At 37.6% G+C, this 27,986-nt stretch overlaps 1 protein-coding gene across 1 annotated transcript in view; it reads right to left on the bottom strand.

Annotated features, from left to right (window-relative positions):
* The window catches only part of Tmtc2 (transmembrane O-mannosyltransferase targeting cadherins 2), a 420,888-nt gene that overhangs the window by 69,130 nt on the left and 323,772 nt on the right, over nucleotides 1–27,986 (bottom strand). The window contains exon 10 of the mRNA XM_060377973.1: nucleotides 8,113–8,227. Within this exon, the coding sequence (XP_060233956.1) occupies nucleotides 8,113–8,227 (115 nt within the window). The remainder of the gene's footprint in view (nucleotides 1–8,112; nucleotides 8,228–27,986) is intronic.

Consider the following 27,986-nt stretch of genomic DNA (forward strand, 5'->3'; position numbering starts at 1 on the left):
TGCACGGATATGTGTATGCACACACACACACACACACACACACACGGCCAAAAAAGCTGTAAAGTTAATAAACTTTGGCAACAGCAAGAAGACAGAGAGAGTAGAAACAAACAGAATACATGAGTCAAGTCTCTCAATTAGTGAACCACAGTCAGGTTTTAAAAGAGAAGGCGGCCAGTCAGCCTTATTTAGTAAATTGAATTTTCACTTTAGTCAAGACAAATAAAAAGCAAAAAGACATATCCCATGCAGACATATAAATTATAGGAATAACTAAAGATAACATTGCTCTGGAGAATCAGGCATATCTTCCTAATGTTTAAAGGAATAATAATCAGAAACACTACAATTTTTAGTGGAAGTTATAAAGAAAGTAAAGAAGAAAGAAAAACCCAAACTATAATACCAAACCTTGAGCCAAGGCTCTGCTAGACTTGTGGCTTGTTACAATGTGTCACTGCAGTTTGTATTCTCATAAATATCAAAGCTCAACCTCAATATGTCAAGAAAAGTACTCAAGTCTGGTATGAAACAGTAAAGCGTCTCTCACAAGGGTATTTAATGAAGGTGCCCTCCACCAAATTACAGATTCGCTTTGGTTCAGATTCACTTGGAAACTTGAACCAGAATTCTTTAGGTCATGCCCTGGGAGGGTTTCCTCCAGAGGAACATAAAAGCCACGAAGGTAGGAAATTAGAGTAACTTGATACTACAAGGAAGTAAGTGCCTTGAAGTTAGATCAAACAGTAGATATGGAGTATTGAAAGTATGGCCACTACTAACAGTTCCTTACAACCTCCAATTCATAAAGCTACTAGATACTGATCAAAAGAGAAACTGAGGTCTCCAGTAGACAAAATGTTTCTAAGATATCAAGCAACTGAATTTTAAAACGATTATGAGTTAAGTCAATACAATCTTCAATGGTAACTGTGGATAAATATGAAATGTTTTCCCATAGGCTTGTGTGTGTGAACACTTGGTTCTTCCAGTGGGACAGAGGTTGAAGGACCTTTGGGAGAAATAGATGCTTTGCTGGAGGTCATAAGTCCTGGGAATGGCCTTGAATTTCCTTATTACTGAAGACCTTCCTGTCAGGTCTCTGCTTCCATACCACAGAGGCACTGTGACTATTACCACAAACTCCTGCCAGCCTACACCTCTCCCATCACGATGGATGGTAACCCCTCAAACTGCAAGCCAAAGTAAACCTTGCCTCCTTTGCATTGCATTTTGTCAGGCATTTTTATCACAGCCATAAAAAAGTAACTAATACAGCAGTTTAATGCTCAAAGGAAATATTCACAAGAGTTAATTCAAGCTAGAATTACAACTGATAATTCTGAAGGAAATGAAAAAACAGGATTTATTATATATGTCGCATATGTACAAAATTAATCTCCACTATAGAACTTTGTTTCTATTATTAAAAAGTCTCAGGAAGTCTTTTTTTATTACTAATCAGAAGGTATTTATGACAGCACATGGAGAACCAGGTGAAGGAATGTGTCATTTCTAGGCACAGAATGGTCATTTATAAACCTGATTTATTCTCTGGACAAGAGAGAAAACTCATGAGGAAGTGTTCAGAGTCCATTTTATTGTGTAGGTTATATTTTATATTCCCATTCTGAAAGAGAGGTCCTTGGAGTACTTATCAAGCCTTAATTGTAAAAATGACTAAATCATTAAGCAGCTTTTGAAAAGTAAGGAAATAAGCATTATTTTGTTCTTTGCTTTGGGGATTCTAATAAACAATTTCAGACACCTCCAAAGTGAATTGTTAGGGATGAAATGCAAGACTTGAGTCTCCCAGACTGTTAGTATACACCTGCTTAAAGTAGCTGAAAAATCTTACTTTTCTTACATGCTTATGGTCATTTTTCATTTATTACTTATTTTATGTAGTGTATGGAACATCTTAAAATAGCAAACTCAGCATCTCACATGTCTAAAACAATGGGAAAGGATGTTCCATGTAATGAAGTATCTAAAATAAATTGCTTATAAACTTCTTCGAGGAAAACTCTGTCAAGACATTAAAAATAGTTATAAGACCTGTAAGTCTTTGTCTCCATTTTTTAAAAGGGAACAGAGAAGAGGAACTGTGTCAAGAAAAAAGAAAGAAAGAAAGAAAGAAAGAAGGAAAGAGAGAGAGAGAGAGAGAGGGAGGGAGGGAGGGAGGGAGGGAGGGAGGGAGGAAGGAAGGAAGGAAGGAAGGAAGGAAGGAAGGAAGGAAGGAAGGAAGGAAGGAAAATTAAAGGAGAAACCACACAGCTTAGACAGCCTTTGAAGCTTTATTTGTCTTGAGGATTGATTCAAGAAGTCTCTAGTCTTAGCCATTCTGATAGGTGTAAGATGGAATCTCAGAGTTGTTTTGATTTGCATCTCCCTGATGACTAAGGATGTTGAGCATTTCTTTAAGAGGTTCACTGCCATTCGATATTCCTCTGTTGAGAATTCTCTGCTTAGCTCTGTACACACTCACTTTTAAGTGGATATTAGCATTATAATATAGGATAGTCATCTACAGATGTAAAGAAGCTAAACACTAAGAAGGACGCTAGGGAGGATGCTTAACCTCATTCAGAATGTCAAACAGGATAGATACCAGAAGCAGTGGAAGCCTACTATAGAGGGTCCTCTGTTAGGATACACCCATCAGGGGATGGAAGCAGATGCTGAGACTCATGGCCAAACTTTGAGCAGAGCACAGGGAGTCTTAGGAAAGAAGAGAGGAGTGGGAATAGAAGGACATGGAGGGAACAGGAGCCCCACAAGGAGACCAACAAAGTTAAAATATCTGAGACCGGGGGTCCTGCAGAGACTGATGCACCAATGGAGGACCATGCATGGAGAGGACCTAGACCCCCTGTTCAGATGTGGCTGATTGGCAGCTCAGTCTCCAAGGGAATCTCTGAGGGAGGGGATCAGGGGCTGCCTCTATCATGAACTCAGTTGACTGCTCTTTGATCACTCACCCTGATGATGCAGCCTTGCCAGGCCATGGAAGAAGAGGATCCTGGCAGTCCTGATAAAACTTAATAAGCTTTGGTTAGATGGCAATAGTGGAAAACTCCACCTTTCAGTGGACTAGGGGAAGGGGAGAGGGGGAAGAGAGAGGGAGAAAGGGTGAGAGTAGAGGAAGTCAAGGGATGGTGTTTCAATTGAGATATATATATTGAATAAATAGTGAAGAAAAAATTAAGATTAAAAGTAAAAAAGAAGTCCCTAGGCTCCTTTAGATACCAAAAACCTCTTGATGTTTAATTTCTTCATATACACAGAACTGATGCAGATCTCCCATATATTTTAAATGAACCCTGCATCAGTTTCAGCACCTAATATACCATAAATACAATCAAAAGGTGCTCTGCTGCATCTTTTGAGCATCATTTTCTAAACAAGTCAGTATATATACAAATATATTGTTCCCCTTGTATTTTTTGTCTGTAGTTAGTAGAGTTCACAGATGCAAAACCAAAGACTATTACAGAGTAAGTTTGCATTTACCCCAGATACTGATATATATGTATACACACACACACACACACAGAGAGAGAGAGATAGAGATAGAAATTACATTGATTCTGTTTCTTTTTCATCTAAGAATTTAAATTTTATGTCACCTCCAGCAGAACTAATAAAAAAGTTATTACTTTTAAATTCTGTGTTTGTACAGCATATAATCATTTAATACTGTGCTGCTTGAGTGGGGAAATTACAATATAATGATTCTTGCTCATCTACTCATTCTGTTCTAAAAATTAGGAAAGCAATCAGAACCAGGTGGCATGACACAGTTGGGCAATTCTCACTGCACTGGAAGCAGTGATTGTTTGTTTGTACCTTTGTGCCTGAAAAAAAGAAAAAAAAAAAAACAGTAAGAGCACATTTGTCCAAGTTGTGTGAGTAAAAACAGGCATAGTCCATGATGATGTTTCTACAGGTTTTGTATCCTACTGATACAAGATTGGAGTAATTGTTCCAATGAACCTATAAACCTACTTCTTAAGATTTACCATTAAAAAATTTCATTTAAAGATGACATAGAGGCCATATCATTTGGGATTTACATATGTGACAAATTGTCACTTTCTATATGTCTTTCTCTTTTAGTAAATATCATAGTTTCTGGGTACTCACATAGCTATAAAGATGAAGAGAGCCTGTGATAATGAATAATGAAAGATACACTGCATTCAGACTCTATCTTTACCAATTTTGAGAAGCAATGATGGGAGCCTCAGGATCTCCAGCTACAAAATGAGAATATCAACGTATCCCTTGCATTTGTGTAGGTAGAAATAGGAGAGTGTCAGGTATACATGGAAAACCCAGTGCCAAGGAGGCAGAAGACATCAGAATAAATGCTGCGTTCATCCCTCAGGAAGTGGTTCAACAAAGAAAAAAAACAACAAAATTCTCATATCAAAGCTGACGAACCAGGTAAAATGTGTTTTTCTTGTCTTTGGACTTCTTCTTAGATACCAAATAAATTCATACTCTCATTCCAACTTCCAGTTCTGAGGGGGAAAAAATGGATATATCCCTTCTTACAACACATTTTTTTTTTTAACAGAAGGCTTGGTTCAATTGTTTCCTCTCACAACTACGTAGACATGATTCCACTGAGTTCAAACATTTCAAGTTCCTTTGATATTTCCCTTTGATGATAATCAGTCTGCTTTACAAACAAAAAGAAAAGGTCTCCTCTGGAAGCGTCTAGTAGTATTTTAGTTTTATTTGAAGTGCTAAAAGTGTCATCACGTATTGTCAATGTGCATTGAAACTTTGCATTTGCAATTACCGATCACCGCCCTTGTAGGCCTTGTAGAAGTATTTGGTAAAAAGCCACGACATGGATTTCACATTCTTAAGCAAAGCAGAGCCTGGCACTCTTTCATCTTCTAACTTGGTTCTAGCACATGACTCAGGCTTCACCAATGAGATGCCTCTAGAAAATGGAGTCTAAACTCGGCACAACAGGAGGCAGCTGTGCCCCACAGAATGCCCTTCTGGTTCTGAGGGATGGTGGCACAGGCCTTTCATGGCAAAATTTTCTGAGCCTAGTGGCAGACGGAGTCATCGAATATTATTTCTGGCAGGGAAGAGTAGTACTTACTAAATAAAAAGATCCCAATGAAAGATTTTATATCAAAATCAGCTTAGAATTTGGACCTCCCTGAGAATACTTAGTACACAAAATTACACAATATTGATCGTTTATGACATTTCTAACAAAATTGTATTCAAGGGAAAATCAAAAACGTTTTTTAGTACTTTCAACAAATCTACGCATAGTCTTGGATACTAAAAATGAGATTTGAAGACAGTTTGTACAGTAAGCACTTGGTTGTCAACTTGACTACATCTGGAATTAACTAAAACCCAAAAGGCTGGGAACACCCGCAAGGGATTATTTCTGAATTAAATCATTTGAATTGGAAAATCCACTTTAATTCAGATCTTTTGAGGTGGGAAGATGCACCTTTAAACGGGCCACAGATTCTGCTGACAGTTTATATAAAGGTCATGGAAGAAGGAAGCATGTTCTCTTTGCCTGCTTGCTAGGGAGACTAGCAATTTCATCCCCTCACTGCCATTAGAGCCTACATCTATCAGAGTTTTGGTGTGTACTTGAGGCCGGCTGAGACATTCTGTCTCCTGTACTGAACTACTATTGTGATTTTCCATTACACAGACAACAATTGTTGGACTAGTTGGACCACAGCCTGTAAGCCATTCAAATAAGTCTCCCTTGCATATGTGTGCATGCTTGTGTTTGTGTGTGTGTGCCTATATATGTGTATATATGTAAGTTCTGTTCCTGCAGAGAATCCTGGTTAATACAGCACACAACACATACAAATACTCGTATTGCATTAAGTAGAAAAGCAGAAAGTTACATAAGATATTCCTGGAAATTGCTACCAATTAAGTAGGTTCTGATCAGGTTTCTTCAATCTTACTTGAAGTCAGTCCAAAAAGGTGTTGAGTGACAGCAACTTAATGAGGAGTACAGACTAGAAATCTCCAGAGAAGACTGTAATGATGAACCTAAAAGTTTCCACAATGCTGATGTGTAAGGAAAACTTTCCACCGGTTCTAGCATTATGGTAACAAAGGAAAACATACAAGTGGAGGTTTTTCTTATGTGTGTATGTGTGTGTGTTTCCATTGATAGACCTTGAATTCCAGATGGTGATGTTCTATATAGCAAAACATCTTGCTGATGAAAGCATTTATGACTAAGATGAATTAACCTACAGAAACATGCCCTCCCCTCCTCACAATTGCTTACTGTGACTAAGCCCAGCATTTCATTCTGGAAGAAAGCAAAGTGCTCTTCACTATATCAGCACTTAAATGTATCCTCAAATTAAAATATCTAAAAAAAGTCACCCATCATCCTTACATTGAAGACACTTACATTGGGTATACTCTATTTTGTAAACATACAGACAACTAATTGAGTCTTGCCTCCTATTTGTACATGTCATTTTTTTCATTGTGTCTCTTTGAAACAGGGTTTAGACTGGCCTCGGAGTCTAAATGAAGACAAAGAAGACCTTCAACTTCTGTTTCCACCTCCAGGGGGTTGTGATTATAGTCAGTTTCTAATATACCTTGCTTCTATGAAGTCCTGGGTATTGATTTTGTACACGCTAAACAACTAACAACTGAGCACATCCTGAACCTAGATGTCACATTTCTTTGGCTCACTGAATAAGAAGTACTTTATGATTGCTAACATTAATGCAGAGAGTTCATAGAACAGAAATCCAATCATGTCTACATACTGCTTGAACCAAGGTACTTAAAACTGTCAAAAACCCGAGGAACAGGACACTACAATATAGTTTTAATACAACATAATAACAATCTTAACTGATAAGTAAAAATTATCTAATATTTGCTTTACACACTGGTTTCTGGGGGGGAGATCTGTGGTAAATGGATTAGTGGGGACAAAAGTACCACATGATTGAAAATGCTGACGCTGAGACTCATGATAGAGCTGTATATTGAGTCCAGTGATAAGTGTATAAACCTACACATAATAAATTTATAGAAACACACACACACAGACACACACACATGGATACAGGTGCACAATATGACTCGTGGACTCTATCAGTGTCAACATACTGACTGAAAAGGTACTGGAATTTTAGATGGCATCACCATTGGAGGAACTGGATAAATGTTCCACAGTGTATCTTTATATTCATTCTCACTGCTGCATGTGAATTTATGAAGTTTTCAGTAAAAAGTTAAAGGTGAGGATCAATCCTCACTTTATATGTGTATAATTATTTGTGTTAAAGATTGTGCACATAGATGTGCTGTGGACATCACTAGATGAAACACACTGGTGGGGATTTAATGAGGAGAAATTCAGTGAGACTATGGACAAAAGAGCACACACATTGACTAACAAATACTATTCTTTAATCTGCTTGAGTTTCTGGATTTCTTCCTGTCATCTAAAACAGCCCTTTCGGAGGTACTAACCCCCCTTTTATCCTAATATTTACAATGAAAACAGTTGACTTTTTTTTTAATCCAAGTTTTTTGTTGCTGCTGTAACTAGCTTTTGAAGTCACTCTTCTGAAATACAAGCCTTAATGTATTTCTTCAAGACATCGATAGTGTTGAATACAAAGTCACTTTGAGTATTTCATGTATCTTAAGTATATTTGTATTTGATAATGGTTCCCCCTATCAAAGACATTAATACATATCCCCATGTCACATTCAATGATGCTTATTCTAATAACACAAATACAAGGGGCACATTTAATGAATTGATGTAATATTTATATTTGGGAGACATTTAGTTAGACAACTATTAAATTTACATTTACCATTCTCTGTTTGTAATAACCATGGGGGGGGAAGAAGTGGGTGGGAGCATCTCAATAATTTTCTGGACCTTGCAAGCTCATCTTCCCTGCACAATGGATTATAGATTAATTTTTATCTGGTTAAGCAGCATGATTCATTTAAAAATGCAGGCTATGATGGTGCAGTAGGGAAATTAGTATAATGAAGTGCTTTCTACAAGTGAGAGGATCATAGGTGCAAGATACAGAAACAAAAACTGACCTGAGCATGTGGGCAGCATTGAAGACGACATCAAACTCCGTGCTGTCAAGCTCAGCTGCTTTTTTTGCCATCTCGGCTGCTTCTGTGAGGCGAGATTCTTCCAGAAGAAACTGACCTGCAAAGTAAAATAAGCAAGCTTCACTCAAAAAGTAATAACTATTTGCAATAACAAATAAGTGTGGCAGAAGCACTGATCTGAAGCCAAGATTTAATGCCAGGCTCTTTGTTTAGTTATGCTTCATATACCTTCCCCATAATTACATGGTATCATGAAAATTCTAAATTTCTATGTGCTAAAATGAATTTTTTAAAAAGGAATCTTCTACAATCTATTCAAGCAGCAAGTAAAATGAACATTTAAGGAAATATAATAAATGCAAGTCATATCTATTTTAAGGTTAGTACTTTAAAATAATACCCATCCCTGACATATGCAAGCAAACAAGTGTGTCCATTCTGGGAAAATAATTATTTTTTGCTGAAATTATTGAAAGGACATAGAAAGGTAAACTTAGCAATGAATAACTCTAAATTACAATTAGCAATTAAAGGAGACTGAACATTAACAAGCTCACATTTTGGAGACTATTTCAGATCAGCATTGCAAGGGTAGGATTGATGAAGCTAGTGTCACACAATTTTTTTTTTTTTAACTTTTAAAATTTTATTTTGACTGTTTCTTATTTGTATATAATATATTATGATCACATTTTCCTACTTCATTATGTTTTTTTTTTTTTTTTTTTTTTTTTTTGCAATTGCAAGAGAGTTTTATTACCAGAGCAATTGAACTCGGGACCCAAGTCTCACTGGCACAGCAGTAGAGAAGTGGGGCCCTGAGCTCTGAGTGAACAGGATTTTATCTAGGCACAGGGTCTTTTCTGAGACTGACATTCAACCAAGGACCATGTATGGATATAACCTAGAACCTCCACTCAGATGTAGCCTGTGGTAGCTCAGTAACCAATTGGTTTCCCAAAGTGAGGGGAACAGGGACTATTTCTAACAGGAACTCAATGACTGGCTCTTTGGTCTCCCCACCCCCGAAGGGAGGAGCAGTCCTGTTAGGCCACAGAGGAGGGCTTTGCAGCCAGTCCTGAAGATACCTGATAAAACAGGATCAGATGAATGGGGAGGAGGTCCCCCCTATCAGTGGACTTGGAAAGGGGCACGGTGGAGATGAGGGAGGGAGGGAGGGACTGGGAGGGAATGAGGGATCGGGACACGGCTGGGATACAGAGTTAATAAAATGTAACTGATAAAAAAAAAATCCTGTTCACACAATTCTTTAAAACTGTATCTCAAGAATTATGAAATGATAGCCTACAGATTTGCTCTACTGGCAAAATAACATAAAATACGTCAAAATTTGACCCTATCTATATGTAAACAGGGACAAAAAGGAACTTTTTGAAAGATGGGGATTTCTCAATTGAAACACTAGTTTACGCATAATTTTAAGGAGAGATTTACGTTAAAAATCAAATCAAAGGATGACACAGCTATATTCAAGCCTTCCACACATCTGCAGATTTGCAAGCTTCTGATCTAGTTATCAGTTGTTTTTGTTTCTGAGCTTTCTGTTTTCTTGGAGATCAAAATTTTGATACTAATTACTAATAATAGAAATGATTAGAAAGTCAAAAATAAAAATAAGAACAGAAAAACATTTAAAAGCACAAATGCTCAGGTAGCTGTTGAAAAAGCCCATTGTTTAGTGTTTATTAAAGATTACTGCCCTTAATCTTAAGTATCTGTCCTATATTAAGAAATAAAAGAAAAAGTAAGTTTTAAGAATTTATAATAAGGGCTGGAGAGATGGCTCAGTTCTGTTCCCAGCAACCATATGGTGGCTCATAACCATCTATAATGAGGTCTGGTGCCTTCTGCTGGCATGCAGGCATACATGCAGGCAGAACATTATATACATAATAAATATATATATATATATCTTTTAAAAATTATAATGAATAACAGCCATTGCTTAGTTGAAGTATTTTTAAAGTTCAACTATTAAAAATCAAACAAAGTTTATGTACTGGTAAATCTAATTCCTGTTTGTGGTGATTTGACACCTGAATTTCCCAGCACTTGGGAGGTTGAGGCAGGAAGAACATTAGCTTGAGATTGTACGGCAATGCTGGGTTTTAAAAGCATTACAGAGACAGTTCTAAAAATAATACATAGAAAACATATTACTCAAAGATTTCCCATATACACTAACTCTATAAAGAGGAAGAACACAGAAGATTTAAAGAATATACTTTTAAAATCACAGAACAAGACATATAATCTGTAGATAATGAACAATATCTCCCTGTGTATGTGTTTATGAAGGAGCCAGGCCAAACACCTTTCACCTTATGGCTATTAGACTTTGTTTTTGAATTAGGAGAAAATGTTAATTGTTATTTAACCCAATACAATATTTAATTAAATAAATGCATGATATATTAATTATTTATGTAATAAAATTGAAAGGTAAAGCACTGCTGTTTTATTCTTCCAAGCAACCAATTCTGCATTATAGCATTATTAATAGCTGGAAAACACAACAATTAATTGAATAATGAAGGTTACTTTCTTATAATTCACTACTCTATATTCAAGAGAAATAAAAGGAAATACATTAAGTGCTGAAAAACAGAAAGGAAAGAGAAAAACAGAAAGGATCACAGTCAGATTTGATAAACAGTGAAATAAATTTAGTAACAGAAGGACTCAATTCGTGAATCATACTGTAGATGAACCTTTCAAGCTTTGTCAAGGGTGTACATGTTGATCATGTACAACCACCAAAAATCAAATAACACTGTTGTATGAAATCAGATATACATTTTATTATTATGTAATAATACTCAGCTTCAATTTATTTTTGTCATAAATTTGTGCTTTGTCAACTATTTATGAAGTCTAAAAACTAATACATAACCTTAGTCATATAAATAATTATGTTTAAAACTTCCATGTGAACATTTTATGCTAAAACATATTCATATTAATATTCAAAAATAGCATCACAACATATTAACTATGAATGTTTATAATTCTGCCCATTCTTCCCTCTACCAGCCACAGATCCTATAAGTCCACCATTAGTATTCTGACAATATAAAAGCATAAATTATTAAATGTGAATAACTGTGATTTTTAGCTTAATTTGAATACATGAAATTAGTCTGTAATGTGACACAAAAACAGTTTCTTTGGTATACTGCTCAGAATTGATAGAAAGTCAGGTAGCAAACATTTTAAACACATAGAACCACCACAAAAACGAAATAAAGTTATAGCAGGCTTCTTTCAAATAATTATGCAAACAACCTCAAATGATGCGTGTTTCAGGGCATAATAGTAAAAAATTCTGGTATCACTGCTGTATCCATTGCTATTCTCACAGTCAGCTTTCACTCTTTCTGCCATTACCTGACTAAGGATCAAATCCTCTAAATTGCTTCAGCTACCTTATGGTAATCCCCTGTTCCAAATCCCCTTTTCCTCACCCAGGACTATCCCACCTCTAAGCTTTCTTGACTGCTAAGGCTAGCTCACACCAATCTCTAGTTCAGTCCTCTATCTATCTATCTATCTATCTATCTATCTATCTATCTATCTATCTATCTTTATAAATTACAGTTTATTTACTTTGTATCTCACCTGTAGCCCCCTCCCTCATCCTCTTCTGATGGCTCCTACCCTCCCTACCTCACCTCTTCCCATGCCCCTCCCCAAGTCCACTGATAGAGGAGGTCCTCCTTCCCTTGCATCTGACCCTAGCCTATCAGGTTTCATCAGGACTGGCTGCATTGTCTTTCCCTATGGCCTGGTAAGGCTGCTCCCCCATCAGCGGAAGGTGATCAAAGAGCCAGACACTGAGTTCATGTCAGAGACAGTCTGTCCTCACTCAGAAAGGCAAACAGGATGGACATTGGAAGAGGGAGAAAACAGGCAACAAGACAGGAGCCTCCAGAGAGGGACTCTGAAAGACTTTAACCAGTAAGGTATCAAAGCAGATGCTGAGACTCATAGTCAAACTTTGGACAGAGTGCAGGGACTAATATGAAAGAAGGGGAAGATAGTTAAGACCTGGAGGGGACAGGAGCTTTATAAAGAGAGCAACAGAACCAAAAATTCTGGGCACAGGGGTCTTTTCTGAGACTGATACTCCAACCAAGGTCAATTCATGGATATAACCTAGAACCCTTGCTCAGATGTAGCCCTCAGCAGCTCATTCTCCAAGTGAGTTCTCTAGTTCTGTCTTGGTTTATCACTGCATTTGAGTTTCTTTCGTTTTTATGTCCTAAATGTTTTTCTCATTGAAGGCTTCTTTGACAAATTTCCAGCAGTTGCCAGAATTTCATATAATTTACATTCACTACAGTCTAATTTACCACTGAAACCAAAGCATTTCAAAGAGTTTAAGGAACTGATACTAATCATGCTGGATCAAGGAGGGACACCAGAATTGTTCCCATACAGCCACTTCAGTTACAGTATCCCAACACTCATCTACAGCACGACTTGGAAGTGAGGCATTAGCAAAATACAGCTCAGGACCAGTGCCACAGCAGTGACACTTAGCAGTGGGAGGGACATAGGTGCTCTTGAGGCCACCAAGGAGGCTATTGGAGCTCAAATTGCGAGAATACTATATGACAGAACCAGCCTGCTAATGAAAATCAAGAAAACAAGGAAAGTAGTCATTTCAACAATTCTCTCTACCATGGCAAATTCTGTAAAGACTGGAAAGTTTACATTTCCACCTTCTCTCTAGTGCATGTAAGAATCGTCGATCCCCCATCCCTGCCAGCTTCGCGTGCATGAGTCTGAGACAGAGCTTAGGATCTCAGTTGGTAATAGGTCTGCAAGTGATGCCGATGCTGTGAGGGCATGTGCACACGTTGAGAACCAGTGTGTTATGGTGAAACAAGATATTCTCCATGACACTATGGATTCCAACTATACATGGGATTAGCTTGTAGTTATCTTGAGCTAAGCTAAAAATAACCTACACCTGGTAATAATGCATCTATTTGGGAATATAAGGACCAGGTTTCACATACAGGTACAGGTAAAAAGATGCATATGTATGAATGGCATGGTCAATAAAGTTAGGTTTACTTTCAATGAGAACAAAGGCAGGCACACATTCTAAAAAAACATTTCTTGTCTACATACAGTAAAAAAGCACATCTGTGTTTGATAATTGAGCAGAATTATAAATACACAAACACACCTTACAAAAATGCATATTATTCTTATGTGTATGTTCTTACTACAACTTTTTTCTTTTCTTTTTTTCACTTATTAGGGCTGTAAATTGTCTTACCAAGGTTAATTATCCTCATTTTAAAACACTGCCTCTAATCAAAAGAAGAGAGAAAAAAAGTCATTGTGTACGAGGCAGGGGGAGATGAAGAATAGGGGAACAGATTGAAGAAAAGGAACAATCTCTAGAGATCCTGAGACAAAGAGTGTAAGTCATCACACTGACTAACATAAGATGAAAGAGACACCACCAAATGCCCAAGTTTCAATGCTTTTAATGTAGGAATTGTATAGTCTCCTCTTTGAACATTTCTCTCACATGCTGAACCATTTAAACTACTTGGTAGATTTTGACCAAACTTTTAATATGACAAGCTTATAAAGATCAATCCTTCATTAATTCCTGGATTTAAAAATCTCCTCCCTTGAAGTAAAAATCAGTAAAAATGAAAGCTGGCTGTAACTTTCAGGATCAAATGCTGCTTTGCATAACTTTTACAGACAGACTCCCTAAAATTAATTGGAACTGGCATTTCTAACTAAGATTCCATGAAAAATTCACTCTTAAGATCAATTCAACTAAACTGAAGACTTAAAACAATATTTACTAGGTGTCACAACAATATAATTCTTTTTAGGAAAAACAATATAGCTTCAGAGATGTTGAGAAGGAAATTAAATTTTTTATATACTAAAGTAAATCACAGCATTTACATTAAAAGAGTTGTTTGTGCATGATAGACATTGGAAGCAGGAGAAGACAGGCAACACGATAGGAGCCTGCCACTGATGGCCTTCGAAAGACTCTATTCATGAAGGTATTGAAGCTGAGGCTGAGACTCGTAGATAAACTTTGGGCACAGTGCAGGGAATTTTATGAAAGAAGGGCGAGATAGAAAGACCTGGAAAGGACAGGAGCTCCAAAAGGAGACCAACAGAGCCAAAAAAACCTGGGCCAAGAAGCCCCGTGAAGAAACTGATACCCCAACCAAGGACCATGCATGGAGAGTACCTAAAACCCCTGCTAAGATGTAGCCCATAGACGCATTCTTTAAGTGGGTACCCTAGTAAGGGGAACTGGGGCTGTCTCTGTCATGAACTCTGTGGCAGTCTCTCTGATCACCTCCCCCCAGTCTTGCCAGGCCACAAGGGGAAGACAATGCAGCCAGTCCTGATGAGAACTGATAGGTCCACACCTATCAGTGGACTAGGGGAGGGGTTTAGGGGAGAAAACGGAGGGAGGGCAGGATTGAGAGGAGAAGAGGGAAGGGGGCACAGCTGGGATACAAAGTGAATAAACTGTAATAAATAATATTAATTAAAAAAGAGTTGTTTGTGGAAGATGGCATAGCATATAGTCCTTGAAATATATTCAGAATCATTTAATCCTTAATGATACTACCCTGCTCTTAAGTATAATCTCATTTGGAATTAGTGCATTAACCTTTCAATTGGTAGCAATGTTTCTGCCTAAGACTCTACAGAAGATTCCTCAAATGGCAGTCATGGCAACGTTGATTAAATGAAGGTTCAATTGTATCATTCCACAGCTGATTGAGAAATCCTTAAATTGGCCTACACATTTTGATATTATCATCCCTGCCCTCTCTTAACTTACTATTCATTTAACACACCAGCAGGATAAAGTTTGCTGCTTCAGAATATTTTCTATATCATTTCCTCCACCAGAATCCTATTGTCATACGTATCCCCTTAGTTCACCTTCTTTCCCCCCCAGAAGAAAAGTATTTAAATAAATGCATATTCAATTTATTTAAATAAATTCGTGCTCAATGACATGACTAAATGAACTAATGACAGGCCTTTGTGACTAATGCTTTGTCTTCAATAATACTTTTGAAGGTATGGCTTTGGTAAATGACCTCTGACTTAGACAAATCACAATATCAGTGGGGCTGTATCTATAAATATTATGTCTTGAACTTAGGCAAAGGATGTCATTGGCTTGTGATCTCTGAAGTTTCATCTAGAATATAGCGAAGTAGTCCAGACTCGGTTATGTCTGACCCAAAACAATTTAAACCGTGCAATGTATCTCACATTTAGTGCTGTATTGCCAAATAATGCAGTCATTTGGCAACAGAAAGAAAATACAAGATAGTTTCTCCTGTACATTTGTTTATTTAAGAAATGTATATTGTACCTATTTCATATAAGATACACAGGAATACCTGGAGAGGAGGGACTGTTCAAAAGTAAATGAAATGTTTCATTTTGAAACATTTATCTGATAGAGAAGGGAGAAGAATGTGCAAACAGTTTAACTTGCAAATAGAATGGGGGTTGAGCAAAGCAGTAAAGGCTCAATGCATAATCTTTTCATGGAGGTGATTATTTGATTTTTTTGTTGTTGTTGTTTAACTATTAGTCTTAAAAGAGTAAGCAAAGAGGAAAGGACAAAGGTAATATTGAGTGATTTTACTAAGACACAGCAGCATCCAGATTGTGACAAAAACAGAGCCGTCATTCCACGGGCAGCCATGTACACCTTGGGACATTTTAAAGGATTCAGATGACTGAAAATAGAGAGCAGGTGGAAGAGTCAGGTTCACTGATTTTGCTGACATCTAGTGGTAATGAGTGGGCATAGGGAACTGAGGCAAGCAAGTCTCATGGGGGTGTTTCTATTAGGAAAGGCAAGAAATACAGTTGTGCTGAGAGAGAGCTGACGTTGACATAGTGGTCAGGACTGAGATTCACTCGGAAGGAGAAGCAGCTGCACATGATGTTAATAGTGCATGTTAATTAGGTCAATCAAAAATATAGAGCTGTTTCTCTTTTAGGGCCTTGCTGAACATCGTTCTAAGCCACCAGTTACTGTTCATTTTAGGTATGCTGTCTCACTTTAAAAGCAGTTGTACTCTCCTCTTTCCTAGTTGTGTGCTTTGCTTCTATGCTCTTGGCAGCTCCAGTCAACAAAAGTTCTGTTTACAGAAGTCATATGATAAATGTGCCACAGTCACTGTCCAAGAGTATACGTGGGCCAGGTAACAAGGAAAAGACACCCAGGAGAACAATCTGGACATCCTATCATGAGGTTGAGAGGGTCTGGATCTGTCCCTCGGTGAACATGAGACCAGGAATCTGTCTTTAATTGGACATGTAACAAGAAAAGTGTCCAGTGCAAAAGATATTAGAGAATGAGCAGCCCAGGGCCTCATGCTCAAGTGGATGGGAGATCAGAAAGATGAAATACATTGTCGGATTAATGTTTCCCATGACTCTTTCCAAAAGGGTTATGTAGTTATGTACTAGTCATGTAGTTACAACTGTCTCATGGGCAGTGGGATTAGAGTGGCACAAGGAGATGAGAAGAGTTGAGAAGGATTAGAAATGACAAGTGAGACAAAAGGGAGAGTGACAATCCCATAATATGTTTAAATAGATTCAATGGTGATTGAGTGGGAAAACAAAAAACAACACAAAACCGAAAAACAAAAACAAAACAAAATCAAGAAGTATATGGCCATGAATTGCTTTTCTGACAGTCTGTCACGCTTTATATTCTGAAGATGGAGGAAAAGATGTTGCTTGGCAAGGAGCCTAGCTTAATCAATAAATACCAGAGGTGAGTTGCCTCATTTTATTAAACAATATTGCATGCATTATGCCAGGGAGTTGGAAGGTAAGCATTAAGGTGGACAAAAGGATTCAAGGGGACCTGCTATAGTCACTAAAAAAGTGACTATGGAATTCACTTTTCCAGAAAATTACAGTGTTTATACTTTAGCAGTGCCTATCCATGGTTATGACTTGTTGAGCGGTCATATGCTACACACTTTATGGTAGAATAAGCGACTCTTCCTAACTAGCCAGTAGCAGTCATCTTCAGTTAAAAACTAGAACAGAGCCAGGTGCTGCTGGCACATGACTTAACTCACAGTACAAGGGAGGCAGATTTCACTTTCCACATCAATTATCAATCAATAAAACATCCCACAAGCTTGCCTACATATCAGCCTGATGAATGCATCTCTTAATTGAAGGGCTTTTTTCCTTTCAAATTATTCTATATTCTTTCAAGTTGACAAAAAAAAAAAAAAAAAAAAAAAAAAAACTAACCAACACACTTGGGGAAAAAAGTTGTGAATATTTACACAGTTACTGTATTTGAAAAATAAAAAATACGCACAATGTTAACTAAATACATATCTGATGAATTCATCAAATAAATAACAATTAAAAGAGAATTCATGTGAAAGCATTTCTGTATTCCTTACTTTTTATGCTGCAGCACACAGTTCATCTCTATTAAATACATACAATTGGTTGCTGTAATTTTTCTGCTATCTTTTTTTACATAATACCAGGAAACAGAGAAAGTTGCTTATATTTTAGTATTTCATTACACTACAGATTCCTTCACAAAATAACAGCTACTTTTATCATTTGAAAGAGATGTTGTGAATAAATCCATGTAGGGCACCTGCCCTGAGTCTGTCTGTTTTTTCTTGATATCCTTTGTCCCTCTCCTTCTCCATACTGCTCAGGATCTCTCTCTACTATAGTGACAGCAACATATAAAAACTCCCCTGGTGTTCTCAATTACACAGTAGTGAGAGATCCACGGTTTTCTCTTTGTTCATAATCTCAGTCTTCTGTGTGTGTATCACTACCAGGCACACTGTAATTTTAGTGCCCACTATAAAGATTCCCATGCTTATTCTAGAAGTAACAGTAAGATGTGGCAGGTTGAAACTGATATCATCATTAACTGTTATCCTCTTAGTTTGGTCTTAAGAGAGTTTTCCATATTGACGTAGGAGTAGATGGCTCTGCAGTTGGCAAAGGGAGCACTGTGATGTGTCACTGGTATTAGTTGGCAGTGGAATTGGGGAAATTTCCACAATGGCTTTATGACTTCAGTTACTCATTCTGTTAAGTGGACAGAACCAGCTCGATGGTGTGACTGCCTTTGGAGAGATTAAATGAGATGACATATGGTACTTTCTCAGCATAAAATACTCCAAAATATTTATGGAATTACTGTATTTTGATGAGTTAATATATAATCATCAAACTGTATTTGATTTATTCATCATGAAAAGTATTCTTTAATAAAGAATGCATTTAAAACGCCTTTCTCTACTTGTTTTTTCTTTCTTTCTTCCTTGGTAAATGTTTATGTCGTGAATGTATGTACATGTTTGTGCACATGCCTGTGTGTCTTGTGTGTGTGTGAATGTGCACTGAAGAAGAGGGCAAACTCATGTACCTTCTGTCAAGGGTGATGTACCTGTGTTTTGTTTTGTTTAAATTGGAAACAGGAACGCACACTGGCCCAAAGCTCACTAAGTAAGCTAGGCTGTGTGCTTTGTCTGTCAACTCCCAGGGGTCTGTCTAGCTCTAACTCTCTACCCTGTGATCAAATTTGGGTTCTCATCCTTGCAAGATAAGCATTGCTGTCTGAGATACCTCCTCAGCCAATTTTGTATCATAAAGTTTATATGTTGAGTTTTGGTGAGACAACTATCATTTTATATACATTCTGAACTTCTACTTACAGTAAGTATTTAGATGTTGAACCATTTCTTTTTCCTCCACCGACTTCTTAAAAAGGAGTGAAGCCTCTAGCCCTGTTTTCTTCATTAAATGCTACTTGATGGGTGGTGTCACTAAGTTTAAGTAGTGAGAATTCTGTAGTGAGAATCTTGAACCTCTTCCAGCATCCAGCAATGTGTTTATCAATCAACATACTAATTATTGGGGCAGAGTTGGAAGTTAAAAACAAAACAAAACAACAAAAAACCTAATTCTAATGGAGCTGACAAAGAGGCTACAAAGATACAAATTATAAAAAACAAACAAACCAACAAAACCAGTCAGTTAAATGCTGTTAACATCCTTAGGAAAAATAGCTTCATTAGAAGGTGTCAATTGTAGGAAGAGGAGTCTAGGGACAATAAGACCAAATGGATACTTTTTGTTTGTTGTATACTTGAAAATGAGGTCACCAGATAAAGTGACAAACAATAGAGAACCCTCAACAGAGAAAATACAGGAGACAGAAGGAACAAGTGTATTTGTAGGTTGTTTTTGGAAAGACAAGGGAAATATTTAGCTGTGGTGCCACAGAATGAAGAAAATCCAAATTGTAAGACACCAGGAAACAAAATCAATGCTCAGTGAAGATCCTCAAGTGTGAACAGAATAAGGGTACCAGGAAAATTCATGGTTTGCCAACTGCCAACTAGAAGAAGGCTGGCCCTAAGTATTTCTGAAGCTGGGCATCAGTCATTCTGTCTTCAGGTTAAAAAGAAAGGCTTAGGTTGATTTAACAGCTATGATTACCTGGATTCTTAGTTGACTACACTATTGCTATGAAAGTCCTGAGAAATATATATATATATTTATATATAACATATATATAATGCTTTAACTTCCTCCTAGTGTTTCCTGTTTTTTTTATCTGTCATAACCATCATCCTACCTCTGTGGGATTCACCCCTCAGATATAGGAACGCACCACAGTGACATTTATGTATGAAATGATAGTTACTGGTCAAGCGACTTCCTTATTCAGAAATTTCCAGTATAATTACAGTAGAAACGACACTTCACTTGTCCAACACATACACATACTACTGTGTACACATGTATGGTTTGTGTGTAATTGGAGTTGTGTGCCTGCCATATCACATGTGTGGAGGCTAGAGGACAGCCTTTGTGAGCTAGGACTCTCGTTGTCTTATGCAGGAGCACCTTTCCTCACTCTACCACCACATTTGCCCCAGAACACTGTGCTCTTGATTTGGACTCTGTTTTTGAATATGATAATTTATAAACTATTTAGGTTTCGTTTTTAAAAAGTAAGCATGGGAGAAAGTTGGTAAAAGTCCGTGTTTGACCTTTCCTCTACGAGCCCTGAAAGGAGAGGCTCTGTCTATTCCTAATTAACATCACAAGCAGATTGCAATCATGTGAGGTTGACTTTTTTGTGCTACTTCAGTTTTAGCCATTTCAGACAAAAAGAGTAATTTTAAAATTAAATAATGACCTTAGTTATGGTATTGCCCTGATTAAAAATCAAATTGCCTGTTGGGTGGCTCTTTGCAAAATTCTCCTGTGGTAATAATTATGTTAAATGCTTAATGTGAAAAAGTTTCTGTTTTGCTTATAGTAATTTTTTAGCATTATTATCTCAACAGCAGCAGAATTCACAGAAGGATAATTTGGAATTTTCTAAAGGTTGCTGCAAACTGTTTTCTTTCTCAACTAAGATTAATTAATTAATTAATTTATTTATTTATTTATTTGCAGATGTCATTACACATTATTTTTATTTAATTTTAGAATGGTAATATTTCTTTTTTTTTTTCAATGCAGTTTATTCAGGAACCTTGAACAATCATCTGACCCTGGGGAAAGCCAGCCCACAGCTTAAATAGCCTCTGGGTAGCCAACCCCAGCGTGCCACGTGGGCAATGCAGATAGGTCCACATACATGGAAGCAAGCCAGATTTATTTTTAAATTTCCTATTAAAAATCCTAGTAATTAATGATTGAAACTTTAATTTATATCTCTCTTTTGTTCTTATATTTATTTTTTAAATTTACTTTTTTATTTATTACAATTTATTCACTTTGTATCCCAGCTGTAGCCCCCTCCCTCTTCCTCTCACAATTGCAATCCAGCCCTTCTCCCTCTTCTCCTCACATGCCCTTCCCCCAGTCCACTAATAATCCCCTATCAGTCCTCCCCTTCCATCTGAACCTAGCATATCAGGTCTCATGAGGACAGTCTGCATTGTATTCCTCTGTGGCCTGGTAAGAAGGGGAAAATAGAAAAACCTGGAAGAAACAGGACCTCCACAAGGAGAGCAACAGAACCAAAATATCTGGGCCCAGTGGTCTTTTTTGAGACTGATAAACCAATGAAGGACCATTCATAGAGATAACCTAAAACCCCTGCACAGACATAGTCCATGGCAGCTCAGTCTCCAAGTGGGTTCCCTATTAAGAGGAACAGGGGCTGTCTCTGACACAATGTATATTTTATGTGGTAAGTTTTCTAAGACCTTATAAAACATAAACTTCTTTGTGGTTAGAGTGGAAGAAAACAGGGAAGAGACTTTCTTTATTTTTAATTAATTTATTTATTCACTTTATATCCTGATTGTAGACCCCTCCCTTCTTTCTTCCTGGTCCTATCTGCCCTCCCTCTTCCCCTACCCCTTCTTCTCTACTCCTCAGAAAAGGGGATCCCTCCTACCAACCCACTCCAGCTCAACAAGTCACATCAGGACTGAACATCCTGTTCCTCTGTAGCGTAGTGAAGCAGCCCCATCATGGAGAAGTGATCAAAAAGGAAGTCACCGAGCCCATGGCAACAACAGCTCCTGTTCGCTCCCCTTATTAGGACACCTGCATGAAGCCCAAGCTTCCTATTGGCTATATCTGTGTAGGGGGCCTTGGGCCAGTCTCTGCATGATACTTAGTATTTCAGTCTCTGCAAGCCCATCTGAGCCTTGGTTAGCTGGCTCTGTTGGTCTTCTTGTAGAGCTCCTGCCCCTGTTCCTTCTAATCTCCACCCACTTTTCCATAAGACTCCATACACTTCCTTCAATGTTTGGCTGCAAGTTTTAATCCACTGCTGGGTGGAGCCTAACAGAGGACAGCTATGCTGGACTCCCATCTGCAAGCAAAGCAGAATGTCCTTAGTAGTGCCAGTGGTTGGTGCTCTCCTATGGGGTGGGTCTCTTATTAGATCAGGCATTGCTTAGACAGTCCCTCAATCTTTGCTCTCTCTTTGCCCCTGCACATCTTGTAGGCAGGTTAAATACTAAGTCAGGGCTTTTATAGGTGGGTTGGTGTTCCCTTCCCTTCACTAGAAGTCCTGTCTAGGTAGAGGGTATCCTCTTTAGTCTACATGGCTCTTGCTACTAGGGTCTCAGCAGAGTCACCACTGTAACCTACCAGAAGCCCATCCTGTCTTGGGTCTCCAGCTGTCCCAGTCCACGGGCTTCTTTTCTCTCTGCAAGCTCTCTGTCCTCTCATCCCCGCTCATCCTAGGTCTGATCTCTACCCTTATTTCTGTGCTCTCTCTCCTACCTTTTTACCTCTCTTTAGCCACTAACTCTTTTTATTCTATTTTCCCTTCTGAGTGAGATTTAAGCATCCTCCCATGGGTCCTCCTTGTTACTTTTCCTCTTTGCGTCTGTGAATGATACTATGTTTATCCTATACTATATAGCTTAATTTTGCTAATTAGTGAGTACATGCCATGTGTATCTTTCTGGGTTTAGGATACTTCACTCAGGTTGATCTATTCTAGTTCCATCCATTTGCCTGAAATTTTCATGATTTCCTTGTTTTTAATTGCTGAGTAGTATTCCATTGTGTAAATGTACCACATTCTCTGTATCCATTACTCAGTTGAGGGACATCTAGGTTATTTCCAGATCCTGGTTATTAAGAAAAAAAAGCTGCTATGAACACAGTTGAGCAAATATCCTTGTTGTACAGTAAAGCATCTTACAGTAAAGCCCAAGAGTGGCATAGCTGGGTCTTGAGATAGAGCTATTCTCAATTTTCTGAGAAGTCCAGGATTGATTTCCAATGTGGTTATACAAGTTTGCACTCCCACCAGCAATAGAGTAGTATTGTCCCTTTCTCCAAATCTTTGCCAGCATTTGTTATCACTTGAGTTTTTGATCTTAGCCATTCTGATGGTATAAGATGGATTCTCAGAACCATTTTGATTTGCATTTCCCTGATGACTAAGGTCTTTGAGCATTTCTTTAAGTGCTTCTCCACCATTCAATATTTCTCTGTTGAGAATTCTCTGTTTAGCTCTGTACCCCACTTTTAATTGGATTACTTGGTTTGTTGGTATTTTATTTCCTGAGATTATATATATATATATATATATATATATATATATATATGCTTTCTAAGCATAGAAAGCAAGGATTAAAGAAAAACCTGAAGGACTGATTTGTTTTCAAAAAGAAGTTCAGAGGGAAGGGGAGGAGGAACTCCCCTATCAGTCAATTTGAGGAGGGGCATGGGAAGAAATGAGGTATGGAGAGTGGGGTTGGAGGGGATGAGGGAGGGGGCTACAGCTGAGATACAAAGCGAATAAACTATAATTTATTTAAAAAAGCAAATAATTTAAAAAGATTAAAGCTCTTTTTGTCTGCTGCCTACAGATGTAAAGCTCTCAGCCATGGTCTATTGCCATGCTTGTCTCATTCTCAGCAGGATGGCTGTGGATTAATTCTCTGAAACTGTAAGCAAGACCCCAATTAAGCGCTTTATTTTATAGGTGCTGCTGTGGTCCTGGTGTCTTTTCAAGTAATAGAAAACTGACTAAAACATATGCCTAATAGGTGCTTTATTATATACTAACATATTTTAGTCATCAAATTTGCTTCTACGTATCCAAAGAAAATACCTATAATGTATCTTAACTTATTATATAGCTTTTCTAAAATAGCATTTTTGATTTTGAAGAGAGAGTTATAATCTTGACTTTGATTCTCTTGGAAGAAACTGCCTACTGGAGACAAACAGATCCAAGGAGAATCCCTTGATCCATGATGGACATCACCCTTAGATTCATGAACCAAATTTCACCAAGATTATATCATTTGCATGACAGACATGGAAAATACTAAGTTTGATGACAGTGTATGATGTTTATGTTACACTATAGTTGCTACCATAGTTTGAAACCTATTTTCTGCACATTTATCAGAAGTAAAATATTGAACTGATGTTAAAAAACAGTATTTTATAAGTTATTTATGTGACAGAAAATGTAAATGCTGAAAACTATCTAAGAGTCAGCATCAACTTTTAAGATTTACAGTTCAGGATTCTAATCCAAGTTTCTATTTCTTCTCCAGAGACTACAGGTATAGCAAAGGCCAAAATTTAATTATCTCTCTGAGCCAATTTTACAAACTTTCAAATGAAATCTAAGTGAAATTGTACTGAAAAAAAAAAAACCTTTACTGCAGATCTTTTCTTCAGAAACAAAATCAGGGGCCTAAACTAGGAGGCATTGACAGTATATTCAGACATCATCTCTGAATCACCTCTGCAACAGATATAAATTTCTGCAATTCTATCTGCCTAGTAACAACTGAATGGTATTTTCCAAATCACTCGTATCATTAACAACTGAACTAAAAGCACATAATTGCTCCAGAGAGTAGATTCCTCATAAAACGGCATCTACTCACTGGCATTAAAAAGCATCTTTAAAAGTCCCTGAACACATACGTTTCATTTAAATATTTATTTTCAAGTTGAGAGAGTGTTTTTATTCATTCAATCTGTGGTTATAAACACCCTAAGGGGGAATGAATATATATACATATATATAATATATTCAGCAAGTTGGCAAGGAACTGATATGAGAGAGAGTATAAATGTTCTTGGATAAAAATAATGAAAATTAAAGCAGAACATCCTTTCTACAAATTTTATGCTCCAGATTCAGTTCTAGTATGGAATCTTATTGAGAATTTGACAACACACCAGGTATAGATGTCACAAAAGGTAGGAAACAGAATTCTCCACATCCTTAATATAGAATCATCTAAAGAAGAGACAGTTTTAATGTATTTGCCTGACTAGTACCTCTTAACCCCAAACTATCATCATCTCTTCCCCCAACACACAACAATCACTTTCCATAAATCTTTTCTTTTTGTACTTTAACACCTCTGTCCTATAGTGCTGGGTGTGGTCCATCCCAGCATTCCTTAGCTTGGTTTGCAAAGCCCCCTGGGCCTCCATTTAATGTCTCTGCAGCCTCTTCTTCCATTTTTCTGTCTGGTTTATTCAGCCCCAGTCGCACAAGCTTGATTTTACTGCTTAGACATACACTTGTTCTTGCCTTGGGCCCTTGAAGTCCAGTTCTGCTATTGACACCTATCTCCTCTAATAGTTGGCATGCCCTCTGAGACTGCAAACACCATATACTCCTAGAAGAATGATGTACCTATCTATCCTCCCTAACAAATCCTCTACCTTCTACCTCCTCAATTTCTGAAATATGCTAAAGTACTTTTTCCCCCCTGATTTAAATTGCTGTCTCACAGGAGCCTACAACAGAGGGCCTCTGAAAGACTCTACACAGCAGTTTATCAAAGCAGATGCTAAGACTCATAACTATACTTCTTCAGGCAGAGTACAAGGAAGCTTATGAAAGAAGGAGAAGATAGTAAGAGCTGGAGAGGACAGAAGCTCCACAAGGAGAGCAACAGAACCAAAAAATCTGACACAGGGGTCTTTTCTGAGACTGATACTCCAACCAAGGATATAACCTAGAAGGCCTGCAGAGATGTAGTCCATGGCAGCTCAGTATCCAAGTGGGTTCCCTACTAAGGGGACATGACTCAGTGGCTGGCTGTTTGATCACCTTACCCCTGAGTGGGAAGCTGCCTTGCCAGGCCACAGAGGAGAACAATTCAACCAGTCCTGATGAGATCTGATAAGCTAGGGTCAGATGGAAGGGGAGGAGGACCTCCCCTATCAGTGGACCTGGGGAGGGGCATGGGAGGAGATAAGGGAAGGAGGATGAAATAGGGAGAGAATTAGGGGGCTACAGCTGAGATAAAAAAATGAATAAACTGTAATTAATATATGAAAAACTAAAAAAAAATTAATTTAAATAAATAAATAAATTGCTGGCTCAGAGGTTCACTGCCTCCATCTGCTAACCTAGGCCTAGTCCTGAAGGCTTCTAGCCTCCAAACAATGTAATGTAGGCCTTGAATGCTTTCAGCCTCTGAGATTTACTGTTGAACAAGCTCAGCCTTTCTAGTTCTTTCAGAATTTTTGCTGGCTGGTTCAACGCAGCTATTCTAGTTCAAAGTCCTCCCCTAGCTCACTGATTCAATCTTGCTTCTCTCTCAGCCTCTGGGTGAATTGTTTTCCTTGGCCTAATACTAACTTTGACAGTATATTCTAATCTTCTGGTTCCTTCTCATTCTCTGGCTCATTCTGTCTCTACCTGCGTCTAGCTTGTTCTCTTTTCAACCTGCTTCTGTAAAACTGCCTCTGAACTCCAGCAACCAAACTGCATCAAACGCCACTCCACCTCACTACTCCTTGACTCAACTAAACTGCCTGAACAGCACTGACTAGAGCTCAGAGATCTGCATGCTTCTACCTCCTGAGTGCTGGGCTTAAAGGTGTCTATCATTCTGACTGGACCGAAGCTTTTCTTTGTCTGGAAGTTGCTCTGCACCAAGACTTCATAATGTTTATTTCTTCACAGAATTTTCTGACTAAGAAACAATGCCATATACCAAGTAGATATAGCTTACAAAAATAAAATAAATCCTTCTCTAAGAATTTTAAGCTAAGTCATAACATTCTTAAATTATGAACACAAATACCTACTAATTAAAATGTCAGTTTATCTACATATCTACCAATGCTATAAAAGGAAACAGACCATGTGTTATAAAAGAAAAACAATGAGTAATCAAGAGATGAAGAAGTTGCTCAGCTACACTGAATTTGGTTGAATCATCTTCATTTTTCTAGGCTTTACTTTATTTGTTTGTAGAACAGAGGACTGATTTAAAATTAAATTAAAAACAATTTGTCAGTTCTAAAAGTCAAATATTAATATCATATGAAGTTCTGTTACAGGATTCTGGTGCATTTGTAGATTATGTGCCTTAACTACTCTTTCTTGTGATGCCTCATTGAGTCTTTCCAAATTATATTCAAAAGAAGGAAAATATTGAATGTTACAAAGTTTATTAAAATAATGTTGGATTATGTAGTTTTCCTTCTCACAGAAATGAAAAATAGTTCTAATTAGTCAAATAACCCACATATTAAAAACATTCCAATGAGATTAAGAAAAAAATCAATTTTACACAAACATTTAAAGACATGAGCTATCACTATCTTCCAAGTAACATAAATATTTCTTGCACTTTCCAGTGAACTATATAAAAAAAAGATTCTTGTGAGAGAAATAATATCTCTATAACCACCACTGAAAGCAAAAACCTCAGGAGCATAATATGCCACAGAATATTAATTTTTAAAAAGTAGTGTGAAAAGGTGAGCTAGGTAGAAAAACCAGAAGCCAATTCTTTTTCTTTTCTTTTTTATTATTATCATTTATTACAATTTATTCAATTTGCATCCTGGCTGTGGCCCCCTTCCTCCTCCCTCATCTCCTCCCAACCTCACCTCAGATCCCTCTTCAGCTCCTATGCCCCTCCCCTTGTCCACTGATAGGGGAGGTCCTCCTCTCCTTCTATTTGACCCTAGCCTATCAGAGGCCAACTCTTAATTATTAATATGATAGCATTTTTTTTTCTTTTAAGAATTCTCAAGGAAACTGAAGTCTGTTGTCAGTTTCCTTTTCTTTTCCTTTGCCAGTACAAGAGACTGCCATCATGCCACAAGTGTGCTAGGCAAGCACTGTACCACTGAGCCACAACCCTGACCATAATAGTGATTTCTAACAGTGGTCATTCAAATGCAGCGATAGTGTGGTGGAAATAAATTCATTGTGAGGATTCCTAGTCACTAAATAATGATATTGGAAATTAGCTCAGAAGATACACAAAGCAGAACCAGTTTGAAACAAAGAAAACGTGAGC

The sequence above is a fragment of the Meriones unguiculatus genome, chromosome 2 (assembly GCF_030254825.1).
Source record: "Meriones unguiculatus strain TT.TT164.6M chromosome 2, Bangor_MerUng_6.1, whole genome shotgun sequence".
NCBI lineage: Eukaryota > Metazoa > Chordata > Mammalia > Rodentia > Muridae > Meriones > Meriones unguiculatus.